At 36.5% G+C, this 13,652-nt stretch overlaps 1 protein-coding gene across 1 annotated transcript in view; it reads left to right on the top strand.

Moving 5' to 3' along the window:
- DDX10 (DEAD-box helicase 10) overlaps nt 1-13,652 on the top strand; it is a 311,750-nt gene that overhangs the window by 171,765 nt on the left and 126,333 nt on the right. The window contains exons 14-15 of the mRNA XM_018059822.1: nt 628-747; nt 7,070-7,231. Coding sequence (XP_017915311.1) covers nt 628-747; nt 7,070-7,231 — 282 coding nt within the window. The remainder of the gene's footprint in view (nt 1-627; nt 748-7,069; nt 7,232-13,652) is intronic.

The following is a 13,652-nucleotide window of genomic DNA, read 5'->3' as shown; positions in this document are numbered from 1 at the left end:
TTATATGTCTGTTTATAACATTATCATGTAGTTTCTAATGCTGCAGCATTATCAGTATAGCACAGTTTCTGCTGCTGCTGCTGCTGCTGCTAAGTCGCTTCAGTCGTGTCCGACTCTGTGCGACCCCATAGACGGCAGTCCACCAGGCTCCCTTGTCCCTGGGATTCTCCAGGGAAGAACACTGGAGTGGGTTGCCATTTCCTTCTCCAATGCATGAAAGTGAAAAGTGAAAGTGAAGTCGTTCAGTCGTGTCCAACTCTTAGTGACCCCATGGACTGCAGCCTACCAGGCTCCTCCGTCCATGGGATTTTCCAGGCAAGAGTACTGGAGTGGGGTGCCATTGCCTTCTCCAATAGCACAGTTTAGTAACAGAAGTTTAGTAAAACAGTTTATTAACAGTAGAAATTTAAGATTATTTATGTCTAACACTCATATTGAAATTTAAACTCCTTTAGCACTGATAATTTTATTTCTGGAGAGCAACTTTGGTGCTTCTCTTTAGCCAATGAGCAATAAACACATTCAAGTTTGGAAAGTGTATTGCCAGTGTTAAATTGTTAATATAAGACACTCATTTAACTAATCATCTATGCTTTTTTTTTTTTTTTTTGGTATATTCTGACACAGAAGAAAGAACCTTCTAAATCCAGTGTGAAGAAAAAAGTGACCAAGATTGCAGAAGCAAAAAAAGTAATGAAGAGAAATTTTAAAGTAAATAAGAAAATAACATTTACTGATGAAGGAGAGGTAAGATTCTATAAATGCTTAATTTCTGTGGTACTTTCCAAGTATTCAAAGTTTGATTCTGCTGCTGACATGCCATTTTTAATAAGAAAAATGAATGTTTCTCAAGACCTCTCAGACAACTCCTTTCATTGTTTCTGTAGGTATTTGGTCAGCTCTACAAATGTAGGCAAGAATGCCTTTGTGACAGTAAGCTGGGCTACTTCTTAATGATTAACAACAGAGTTTGTTTTCTTTTTTTTAAATCAGAGTATAGTTGCTTTAAAATGCTGTGTGTGTTAGTTTCTGTTGTATTGCAAAGTGAATCAGCCATATGTGTGTGTGTGTGTGTGTGTATACTCTCTTCTTGGGATTTCCTTCCCACTTAGGTCATCACAGAGCATTGAGCAGAATTCCCTGTGCTGTACAATCAGTTCTCATTACTTATCTGTTTTATACATAGTAGTGTATATATGGTGCTTCTTAGGTGGCTCAGTGGTAAAGAATCCACCTGCCATTGCAGGAGATCCAGATTTAATCTCTGGGTTGGGAAGATCCCCTGGAGGAGGAAATGACAACCCACTCCAGTATTCTTGCCTGCAAAGTCCCATGGACAGTGGAGCCTGGCAGGCTACAGACCATGGGTTCGCAGAGTCAAGAATCGAACACGACTAAGCGACTGAGTGCCACCATGCACCAGTACATATATACCAATCCCAGTCCATCCCAGTCCCTCACTCCATTGGTATCCATATGTTTGTTCTCTGTCTTTCTGTTTCAGAAATAAGTTCATCTATACCATTTTGGTATATGGTTCATATATACCATATATATTCCACATATATGTGTTAATAAATAATATTTGAACCATGGTTCAGAAGGAAGGGGACAGACATATATATACTTATGGGAAATTCATATCAATGTCTGGCAGAAACTATCAAAATATTGTAAAGTAATTATCCCATTAAAAATAAAATAAATTTATTTTAAAAAAGAATACTTATTTTTCTCTTTCTCTCTTACTTCAGTCTGTATGATATTCTCTGGGTCTATCCACATCTCTGCAAACAGCACAATTTTGTTCCTTTTTATGGCTAAGTAATATTCCATTGTATGTGTAGACCACATTTTCTTTATGACGGATGTTTAGGTTGCTTCCATGTCCTGACTATTGGAAATAGTGCTGCAGTAACAATGGGGTGCATGTTTCTTTCTGAATGATGATTTTTCTCTGCGTATATGCCCAGGAATGGGATTGCTGAGTCATATGGTAGTTCTAGTTTTAGTTTTTTTAGGAGCCTCTGCACTGTTCTCTCTAGTGGCTGTTACTGTTTGCATTCTACCAACAGCATAGGAGGATTCTTTTTTCTCCACACCAAGTCAGCATTTATTGTTCGTAGATTTTTTTGGTGTATTTTTTGAAAAATTATTTATTTTTTAGTTGAAGGATAATTGCTTTACAGAATTTTATTGTTTTCTGTCAGACATCAACAAGAATCAGCCATAGGTACACCCATGTCCTTCCCTCCTGAACCTCCCTGCCATCTCCCTCCCTGTCATACTCTTCTAGATTTTGTTACAGAGCCCCTGTTTGAGGTCCCTGAGTCATACAACAAACTCCCACTGGCTATCTGTTTTACATATGGTATTGTGAATTTCCATGTTATTCTCTCCATACATCTCACCCTCTCTTTCCTCCCTTCCTCCTGTGTCCAAAGTCTGTTCTTTATGTCTGTTTCTCCATTGCTGCCCTGCAAATAAACTCATCTGTACCATCTTTCTAGATTCCACACTCCATACAATAGGCTCTAGGTTTGTCTATCTCATTAGAACTGACTCAAATGTGTTCCTTTTTATGGCTGAGTAGTATTCCATTGTATATATGTAGCACAGCTTTATCCATTCATCTGTTGATGGACATCTAGGTTGCTTCAGTGTTCTAGCAATTGTAAATAGTGCTGCAGTGAACATTGGGCTACGTGTGTCCTTTTCAGGTTTGGTTTCCTCAGGATATATGCCTAGTAGTGGAATTGCTGGGTCATATGGTGGTTTTATTCCTAGTTTTTTTAAGGAATTGTCATACCATTTTCCATAGTGGTTGTATCAATTTACATTCCCACCAGCTATGCAAGCGGGTTCCCTTTTCTCCACAGCCTCTCTAGCATTTATTGTTTGTAAACTCTTTAATGATGGCCATTCAAACTGGTGTGAGGTGGTTATCTCATTGTAGTTTTGATTTGCATTTCTCTAATAATGAGCACTGTTGAGCACCTTTTCAAGTGTTTGTTAGCCATCTGTATGTCTTCTTTGGAGAAATGTCTGTTTAGGTCCTTTTCCCACTTTTTCAGTGGGTTGTTTGTTTTTCTGGTATTAATTTGCATGAGCTGCTTGTATATTTTGGAAATTAATCCTTTGTCAATTGTTTCCTTTACTATTATTTTCTCCCATTCTGATGGTTATCTTTTCGCTTTGCTTATAGTTGTCCTTTACTATGCAAAAGCTTTTAAGTTTAATTAGGTCCCACTTGTTTATTTTTGTTTTTATTTCCATTTCTCTAGGAGGTAGGTCATAGGGGATCTTGCTTTAATTTATGTCATCAAGTGTGCTATCTGTTTTCCTCTAAGAGTTTTATAGTTTCTAGTCTTACATTTAGGTCTTTAATCCATTTCAAGTTTATCTTTATGTATGACATTAGGAAGTGTTCTAATTTCATTCTTTTACACATAGCTTATTTCCCAGCACCACTTATTGAAGAGGCTATCTTTGCCCAATTGTATATTCTTACCTCTTTTGTCAAAAAAAAGCAAAAACAAAAAAAGCTACCCATAGGTGCATCCATTTGTCTCTGGGCTCTCCATCTTGTTCCATTGATCAATATTTCTGTTTTTGTGCCAGTACCATACTGTCTTGATGGCTGTGGCTTTGTAGTATAGTCTGAAGTCAGGAAGACTGATTCCTCCTGCTCCATTCTTCTTTCTCAAGACTGCTTTTGCTATTTGGGGTCTTTTGTGTTCCATATGAACTGTGAAATTTTTTGTTCTAGTTCTCTGAAAAATAACATTGGTAATTTGATAGGGATCACATTGAATCTGTAGATTTCATTTGGTAGTATAGTAATTTTCACAGTATTGATTCTTCCTACCCAGGAACATGGAATATCTTGCCATCTGTTTATGTCATATTTGATTTCTTTCATTAATCTCTTATAATTTTCCATATACAGTTATTTTGTCTCCTTAGGTTTATTCCTAGATATTTTATTCTTTTTGTTGCAATGGTGAATGGGATTGATTTCTTAATTTCTCTTTCTGATTTTTCGTTGTTAGCGTATGGGAATGTAAATGATTTCTGTGTACTGACCTTATATCCTGTGACTTTGCTGAATTCACTGATTAGCTGTTGTAATTTTCTGATAGTTTCTTCTGGGTTTTCTATGTATAGTATCATGTAATCTGCAAAAAGTGACAATTCTACTTCTTTTTGGATTTGGATTCATATCTTTCTCTTCTCTAATGCTGTACCCAAGACTTTTAAAACTATGTTGAATAGTAGTAAAGAGAGTGCACTCCCTTGTCTTGTTCCTGATCTTAGAGAGAATGCTTTGTTTTTTTACCACTGAGAGTAATGTTTGTAGATTTTTTGATGATGGCCATTCTGACTGGTGTGAAGTGATACTCAAAGTTTTGATTTGCATTTCTCTAATAATTAGTGATGTTGAGCATCTTCTCATGTGTTTGTTGTCCACCTGTATGTCTTCTTTGAAGATGTTTCTGTTTAGGTCTTCTGCCCATTTTTTGATTGGGTTGTTTCAGGGTTTGTTCTGAATTTCCCAGATCCTGTCTTTATAGATAAGACTTTCTTGTCATAGGGTCCATCTCTCAACATACTCTGTGGGAACATGCAGAAGGATAATAACACAGCTACTCACCACAGCTTCTTTTGCTCGACTATAGAAAGCCTCTGCTCTGCGATTCCTCAATTTCAGATGCTATATTGGCATGTTTTTACTTACTGGCCTGCTGTGGGAAAAATTCTCTGCTTTAAAATAACCTTAAATGTATAGGTGACTGGTTTACCTTTCTTAATTACCTGGTCTTAGTGTAAATATATCCCATAGAGTAGGGAAGGGGTTACCTCACAGATTGGTCATGAAAATCACTTACTCTCCAGTAGGATGAGAGAAGGTGTTTCTATTCCACTGAGATGAAAAAAGTTACACGAGGGAAGGTATTTGTTGGCTCTGCTTACTACTCTGTCCTCTGCACTTAGAACAGTGCCTAACAAATAGTAAGCTCTTAGAAGAAGTGTTATACCCTGATAAAACAACAGAGCTTTTTATTCTAACTATAATGTATCACATGTCACATCAAGTATATTATCATTATTAATATAATTGCTGCCTGCACAATCCATATGCAGTGGCATGTGTTTACTTTTAATTCTGTATTTAGCAAAGATTTGGATGTTACTTTGGGGATGAGGTTTTGGTTTAGAAGGCCAAATTTGCAGTGGTAATGTGGAGTGAAATGGTGTATAAATCATACGAAAACCAACAAAGTTGATTGCAATTAAAATTTTGAAGTTGTTGTTGAAGTTGCAGAGGAAGCCTATAAAATTGAAATATATGAATCTCTGTGATCCAGAAAAGAGGTCAGCACTTGAGAAACACTAAATCAGAAAATAGTTGTAGTATTGTATCATATGCTCACGTAAGAGAGGATTAGTGCTTTTAGGGTATTGAGATTCCTTACTGTGCTACTAATTTACCTGCAGAGATTATACCCATTAACTTCAGATTGAGTGTAAATCCTTAACTGTAAAATATTTCATTGTAAATGTATTGCCAACAGGAGCACTATATGACTATAAGCCATAGTGAAACTTCTGATCTAAAACCCTGAAAGAAATGCTACTATTTGTTCCACCCATTGGCTTCCCTGATGGCTCAGTGGTAAAGAATCTGCCTGCAATTCAGGAGACACAGGAGATTTGGGTTCAATCCCTGGGTTAGGACGATCCCCTGGAGGAGGAAATGGCAACCCACTCCAGTATTCTTGCCTTGGAAATCTCATGGACACAGGATCCTGGCGGGCTACAGTCCATGGTGTTGCAAAGAGCTGGACATGACTGAGTAAACAAGAAAGGAAGGGTTCCACTTACAGAGGGATGAATTTTTTCCACTCTGATAAAGAAGTCAGAGCAGTGGATGGTGTTCTTAACTGGCACCACTCATCTCTCTCACTGCTTCTTCTGTGACTGCTGCTGTGCTGCTCATGCATTTGTGACCCTTGCTTCAAGCTGTAACTCTATGGTAGTCTCATCTTGAAGGATGAGTTGATGGCAAGAGTGAGAGGAGGCATTAACACCTGTGATGTGTGTGCCTACAGCCTTCATTTTCCTGCGGTTTAATTAGCAGTCTTTCAGAAACTGTAGCAGTTACTTAAATCCTCCTGGCAAGCAGTTACAGGGTAAAATAAGAGAAATGCTTTTGTCTAAATTGTCTAGAATTTTACTCTGTTAGGCTTGGAACATGATTAAGTCAAATAAACCTTGTTTTTCAAGCAATGATACAGATGTATGGAAATTAAGTAATTCATTCAGGGTTACGCACTGGGCTAGTGAAAAAGCCAAGGCATTAAGCCACGTCTCCTGACTCTCAGATAGTGCTCTGACTTCTTTATCACCTTGTTCTTAACCATAAAATGTTTGTATAAAATTGTGTAGATCTGAGCAGGCTTATGAAATCCAGACTTTTTCCTTTACGCTTAGTTTAGTTATTTCAGTTTTTATGTGTGGTACCAGCTGATATGTGTTTCATCAATTTTGAGCACATAATGTATGCCAGATAATGTGTTAGGTTCTCAGGATACATGAATAAGACATATGACTACCCTCAAGGAGGTTAATGCTAGTAAGGAAAACAGAGAAGTAAAATAGCCCAGTATGCTGAGAGGTGTTAGAGGAGGTTCACTGATGTGCCATGGCGGTGGCAAGGCGGCACTCTGCTCAGCCTGGCTATTGCCCTGTGTAGATCATCTGGAGTTGAGTAGGTGGAGTGTTGCATACTACAAATGCTGAAATGATGTTGAAGCAACGACCTTACTGTCCAAATGATTTAATGAAGATTTCCTGTTCTTAACTGAGTTATGGCAGCATTACTTTATCCTGACTTTTCTGTGACTTGCTCACTTTTATTATAAAGCTTGTTTGAAAGTTTCAGAAATATAGGTGTAAGGTAGAAAGTATGTATGTGCACCATTTCAAAATCATTCTGCAAATGCAGGTGGCATTCTATTGATGTTCCTTGTCTCATGCCTCATACTCACCTTTTTCCTCTCTGCAGTTGGTTCAGCAGTGGCCACAAGTGCAGAAATCTGTTTCCAAGGATACTGAGGAAGAGGATGATGCTGGTGGTATCAACCTAGATAAAGCAAAGGAAAGGCTTCAAGAAGAGGACAAATTTGACAAAGAAGAATATAGGAAGAAAATTAAGGCAAAGCATCGGGTAAGCTTTCTATTTTGAATGAATACTGAATGAAATTTGATATGTCCTAAATGTATTTAAATGTTCATTAGATATTCTTTAATAACCAAGTTCCTTTACTATTTTCTTTGGCACTTATTTTTCTGTGGCTATTTTGTTATTTTATTTAGTCCTTTTTCCTTCTGCTGGTGGAGTCTTTGTATACTAACTGGTTTCTGAGAATGTCACCTAAATCTGCCTTTGGTTGAGGTGACTCAAATTACAGTGATTTTTTTTTTTAAATAAAGTTCTAATTTGGAGATAATTGTAGTTGTACACTTGTTAAAAGTTGTATCAGGAGTTCCATTTCTATAACTTTGTCATTTCAAGAGTATATATAAATGGAACTATGTAGTGTATAGCCTTTTAGGATTGAGGTTTGTTGCCCATCATGAATCTGTAGCTTCACCTAGTTCTGTGTTTGACCCCTTCCTTTCTGTCACTGAGTAGTGTTACATGGTGTGGATGAAGCACAGTGTGTTTCATGTTTCACCTATTTGAGCAACGTTAGTATTGTTTCCAGTTTGAACTTAAATCTTTCCATCAGCAATTACTTGGCAATAGATATAATTTAAATTTACTAAATTAAGAAAAAAATAAGGAAACTTTGTGAGAAAGAGTGCTTCTATATAGGCATATGCCCTATTGGCCTTAAACTTGGCCTTAAACTATTATCCTTAAAACAGAAAGGGTTACTCCATTCTGGCCTCTCGTGATATTACTGTCCTTTTGCACTACTTAAAAGTAGACCTTCCACTAGATAAATGAGTCAATTAATGAACTAAAACAGATTTACCTTTTTAAAGAAGTTTCTGTAGTATGCCCTTGAGACAATGAATGGTCTCAGGGTAACACAGTATCATATGCAAGAATCACTGCTATAATATTAAGTTCTGTATCAAAAATTTTTAAGTCGTTGGATGTGGTCATTATTAACCATATCCATATTAACCATTATTAATCATATGGTCATTATTAACCATATTATTAACCATATCCTGTGGTCAAAACCATAGGTTTTGACTCCTATTTGACCTTGTTATTATCTGATGATCCAATAAATTGTTTTTAATAGTGCAGCAATTCTTATTTCTTTAAGGTTTGATATAGCTTCACAGTAGCAGTTAATGAATAAGAAATTAGTTCTTGAAGGTAGCTTTCAGGGATGAAAATGAATGGCGAGGGAAAACATTCCATAAATATGGAGAACAAATGAACCTGAAATATCCAGGTTGCAGTTTGAGGGTATAACTAAGGATTTCCGTCATTGCTGCTTTTAGCACAGTACTTTAAATAGAAATTAGATGTTAATAATTTGTTGCTAAAATTGTTAGTAATGATGAGTGTCAAGCAGCTTGTCATGTTTCTGCTTATAGTCTTCTTAAAGTATCTATCTAGCATAAGAACATTTTACCTTTATTTTTAAATTGTAGTCAGCAGTAAAAAGAAACATGCAGAATTTACATTAAGTAAAGGCTCCCCCACCCCCATTTGCTTCTTCCCTTTTTCTTATTTTGCCTTTCATCCCTCTTCCCAATGTGCAGAAGTTACCACTGTATCTGGGTTGTGGAATATTGTTTCTGAAATATTTAGGAACTTAATTTCAAGTTACTATTGTATATTTATTACACAGTGTTTGTGTGCTAGGCTCTGCCTTAAACTGTGAAGATGAAATATATAATATACTTGGTGTTGGGACTTCCCTGGTGGTTGAGTGGCTAAGACTCCACATTCTGTATGCAGGGGGCCTGGACTTGATCCTTGGTCAGGGAACTAGATCCCACATGTTGCAGCTAAAGAACCTGCATGCTACAGTGAAGATCAAAGGTCCCAAGTGCTGCAGCTAAGATCGAGAGCAGCCAAATAAATAAATATTAATAAAAATAAATAAAATATATGGGCTCTATTCTCAGGAAGTTTATAATTAAATCATAGCTAACTTTGAACATTCAGTCACTGCATAGAAATTTTCTGTGCTCCAATTTTTTTTACATTAAAATTTTTGAAATGAATAATATCTTCATGTTTTCCAAAGTCAAGATGATAAATTTAATGTTGAGAAGTCTTGCTTCTGCCCATACCTGTCATTTTTATTCTTGCCTTCACCTCAGAGGTAAATTTTTATTAATTATTAATGTATTCATATAGTTTATGCAGAGTAGTAAATAGAAATGCATATTCTTATTTTCTCCCTTTGTTACATTCATACTACAGTATTCTACAGTCCTATAGATTGTTCTGTACTTTTTCATTTGCACTTATTTTTGAGACTTTACATAATTTATTTTCTTTGCATCATTGTTAAAACATACCATATGACTTTAAAACTATCACTGTGACTATCTCACAACAAGGTTGAAGAGAGCAGTTTGGGGCTGATACAGTTGGGAGAGAAATCACAAGAACTTTACATGCTACTGCTTTTGAACCAGTTCTCTGTAACTGAAAGACATATAAGATCTTTTTAAAACAAGTTTGTTGTTTAAAGCAAAGTTTGTTGTTTTATATAAAATAGGTATATTCTGCACAGAGTAGCCCATGGCATACTTTCTATATTGGAGACTGAAAATATTATGCAACCTAAAAAGAGCACAAAGAAGAAACCGAAGTAATCTTCCCTTTATTCAGCTTAATGGGAATGCGACCTGGCACAAATATGATTCGTTTCTTGGTATTTTCATCAGTAAAATTATTATTTAAACAAATTTAAGTATTTGTATATTAAATTAGTGAAATTTCATGTTTTTGAACACTTTGTTTATTATAATAGCATACATAAGATACAGTGTGCTTAGTCGCTCAGTCATGTCCAACTCTTTGCGACCCTATGGACTGTAGCCCACCAGGCTCCTCTGTCCATGGGGATTCTCTAGGCAAGAATACTGGAGTGGGTAGTCACTTCTCCAGGGGATATCCCCGACTCAGGAATCGAACCCAGGTGTCCTGCGTTACAGGTGGATTCTTTATCAGCTGAGCTACCAGGGAAGCCCATAAGATATAATACAGGTGCTCAAATCAATTATGTACCAGACTGGATTTCTATCTACAATGCATATGTATTATTTTTTTTAATGTTAGGTTTTAACATTTGGCATAATGTTTGGTGGAGAGAGTGTTGTGGTATAACAAGTTGGAATACTTGCTTTGAAGTCCTAGCATTACCTAGTCCATTTGGATCACCAGTCACCATTTTGGATTGCACTTTTGTATTCTGAAAATTGAGGGAAAGATAATAGGAGTTAATAACAAGTAATTAGAGAGATCCCCTGTCTCTGTGTGTATAGGTAAGATGTGAGAATAAAATGAAAATAAAACTCCATTAAATCTATAACATAATTCTGTATTTGATACATATTATGACACATATAATATTTTGAAAAATGTGTCATTTTTAGCTTTTATGAGATTAAAAATCTTTCAGCATGTTTAAAATATTTCATGAATCTAATTTTGGTTTAGAAGGATAAGATAGTTAATATAGTAAGTGAATTTAGTCTTAATGATCCTGTTTGAAAGAAATTGTTTTTTCCTACTGTTTAAAATTAACAGCCTCACATGATAGCTTTGAAAATGTACTCCGTTTTTGTAATGTGGGTCTCAGCTGCTCATTTATTCCTGTGTTATTCCTCCATGTTATTACACCTGTCCTTGACTCCTTTTTTCATCTACCAAATTCTGAAAACTGTAATTTCTACTATGACTCAAATAATATCTTTGTTGTAAAGATTTATAGCAAAAAGTAAATAAAAAGGAAGAAATAAAGATGATACAGTTTATGGCCTCACTGGGAATGGAATTCAGCTGCCCCCTTGCTGGAACTTGGCCACTCACTCTGGAGACTTCTAGAGCCCTTGTGTAACTCCTTTGGGTCACCCAGTCAGCATCTTTTTAATGAGTCTTCATTTTAGCCATTAAGCATCATTTTCTTCTGAGACCATTTGGGTCTTCTGCTTTTTCTGGCAGTTTATAAGTAGCTATACTTAATTAGGCATGTTGCTGTTTTCTTTGCCTCTTGAAACTGTTTATCAGAAGTAAAATTATAGCAAAATTTATTTTTACATATAAAACCATTAGTAAATGAAGTTGTAAATACAAAAGCACTGCTTTCGTGCAGAAACAATGTGTTTTCTGATAATTCAGTTAGAACTGTGAAAGATGGGCCATGAATCATATCACTGAAAGGTTTTTTACTTAAATGGAGTGAAAATCTGCTCTGTGGTGTGTCATCATTTTTACCTCTGAAAGATAGCTTCTGTTTGGTGTGATAATATCTGTTATAATAGCTGAGAGTGGAGAGAAGTGATTCATTATGAGCTTCCCTTTCATTTCTTTGAAATTTGCTTTGAGTGCTTTATCCATTTTGGATTGTGTATTTAGATAATATGTCAGAATGTAACTCTGGTGCAGAGTTTTCTGGATTCTGCGTAACTACTAGCATGAACATCACTGTTACCCACCAGGCTTCTCTCTCCATAGAATTCTCTAGGCAAGAATACTGGAGTGTGTAGCCATTCCCTTCTCCAGGAAGTCTTCCTGACCCAGGGATCGAACCCAGGTATCCTGCATTGCAGGCAGATTCTTTACCATCTGAGCCACCACAGAGGCTTTTTAGAAAGTTAAGAATTAAAGGGACTTCTTAGAAAATCTATTTTGTTTATTATTTTTTACACAGAATTGAGTTGGCATGGAATCGAGGTGTCTTAAACATAAATTTATGTAATCAAGAAAGAGAAAGGTAGTAATCAGGTATTGTAGGAATAGTAATAACAAGAACATTAAAGACAGTAGCAAGTAGCAGTTTGTTAACTGGGCCCGGCACTAAGCATTTTTATATTATATGCTAACAATTAACTTATAAGTGGGTGAGATTCATTTCACGGGTGATAAAACTAAAACTTATAAGGGTCAAGTAAATTGTCCGAGGCCCCACAGCGTATCAGTTCAGTTCAGTTCAGTCACTCAGTCATGTCCAACTCTTTGCGACCCCATGAATTGTAGCACGCCAGGCCTCCCTGTCCATCACCAACTCCCAGAGTTCACCCAAACTCATGTGCAATGAGCATTCTTTGGCATTACCTTTCTTTGGAATTGGAATGAAAACTGAAAACTGACCTTTTCCAGTCCTGTGACCACTGCTGAGTTTTCCAAATTTGCTGGCATATTGAGTGCAGCACTTTCACAGCATCATCTTTTAGGATTTGAAATAGCTCAACTGGAATTCCATCACCTCCACTAGCTTTGTTTGTAGTGATGCTTCCTAAGGCCCACTTGACTTCATATTCCAGGATGTCTGGCTCTAGGTGAATGATCACACCATCGTGATTATCTGGGTTGTGAAGATCTTTTTTGTACAGTTCTTCTGTGTATTCTTGCCACCTCTTCTTAATATCTTCTGCTCTGTTGGGTCCATACCGTTTCTGTCCTTTATTAAGCCCATCTTTGCATGAAATGTTCCCTTGGTATCTCTTATTTTCTTGAAGCGATCTCTAGTCTTTCCCATTTTGTTGTTTTCCTCTATTTCTTTTCATTGATCGCTGAGGGAGGCTTTCTTATCTCTTCTTGCTATTCTTTGGAACTCTGCATTCATGCTTATATCTTTCCTTTTCTCTTTTGCTTTCTTCTTCTCTTCTTTTCACAGCTATTTGTAATGCCTCCCAGATAGCCATTTTGCTTTTTTGCTTTCTTTTCCATGGGGATGGTCTTGATCCCTGTCTCCTTTAGTGTCACAAACCTCTGTCCGTTGTTCATCAGGCACTCTATCTATCAGATCTAGTCCCTTAAATCTATTTCTCACAGCATATAAAAGCTTGCAAATAATAGCCTTGGGATTCTTACCAAGGTCTTTGTTTCTCTACACACTGTTTTTAACCATGTAGCTGCTACCTATTTCATATCAGTAGGCATTCTCTTATGACAGAGTAGCTCTGAGGCAATGAATCAGAAGGTAGAGGATGATAAGAGGAGAGGAGGATTTTCAAGAAGGAATGACAAGTGATAGAAATTGTTCATATTTCCAGACCAAGATCATTGGTCTCAAACAAATTTAGAAAAAAATAAGCATTGTGGTTAGTAGTTTAGTTTAGGACCACATACTAACATCATATCAGAAATGTCATCATGGGGGGACATGTATCCAGTGCTTAATTCTCAAACTGACTTAATGAGTAATAAAGCTTATTTATAGAGGAGGAACAGAGATTCTCTTCTTATACAACCATATCCTTCAGTTCCCTTCTTACCACCGTCATGACCAGATTTATTATAAAAAAGGAACCAGCCTATTACTATCGTACCTTTGTCTATAATTTAGAGATGTCTACCTGGGAGGTTTCTCTTCTTATTCTCATGAGCTTGTAGCATTTCATGATATTCACTTCATCATCTGGGTACTTGGGCCCTTTTT

This window comes from Capra hircus, chromosome 15 (genome assembly GCF_001704415.2).
Source record: "Capra hircus breed San Clemente chromosome 15, ASM170441v1, whole genome shotgun sequence".
Taxonomy (NCBI): domain Eukaryota; kingdom Metazoa; phylum Chordata; class Mammalia; order Artiodactyla; family Bovidae; genus Capra; species Capra hircus.
This window is presented reverse-complemented; position numbering and strand designations above follow the sequence as displayed.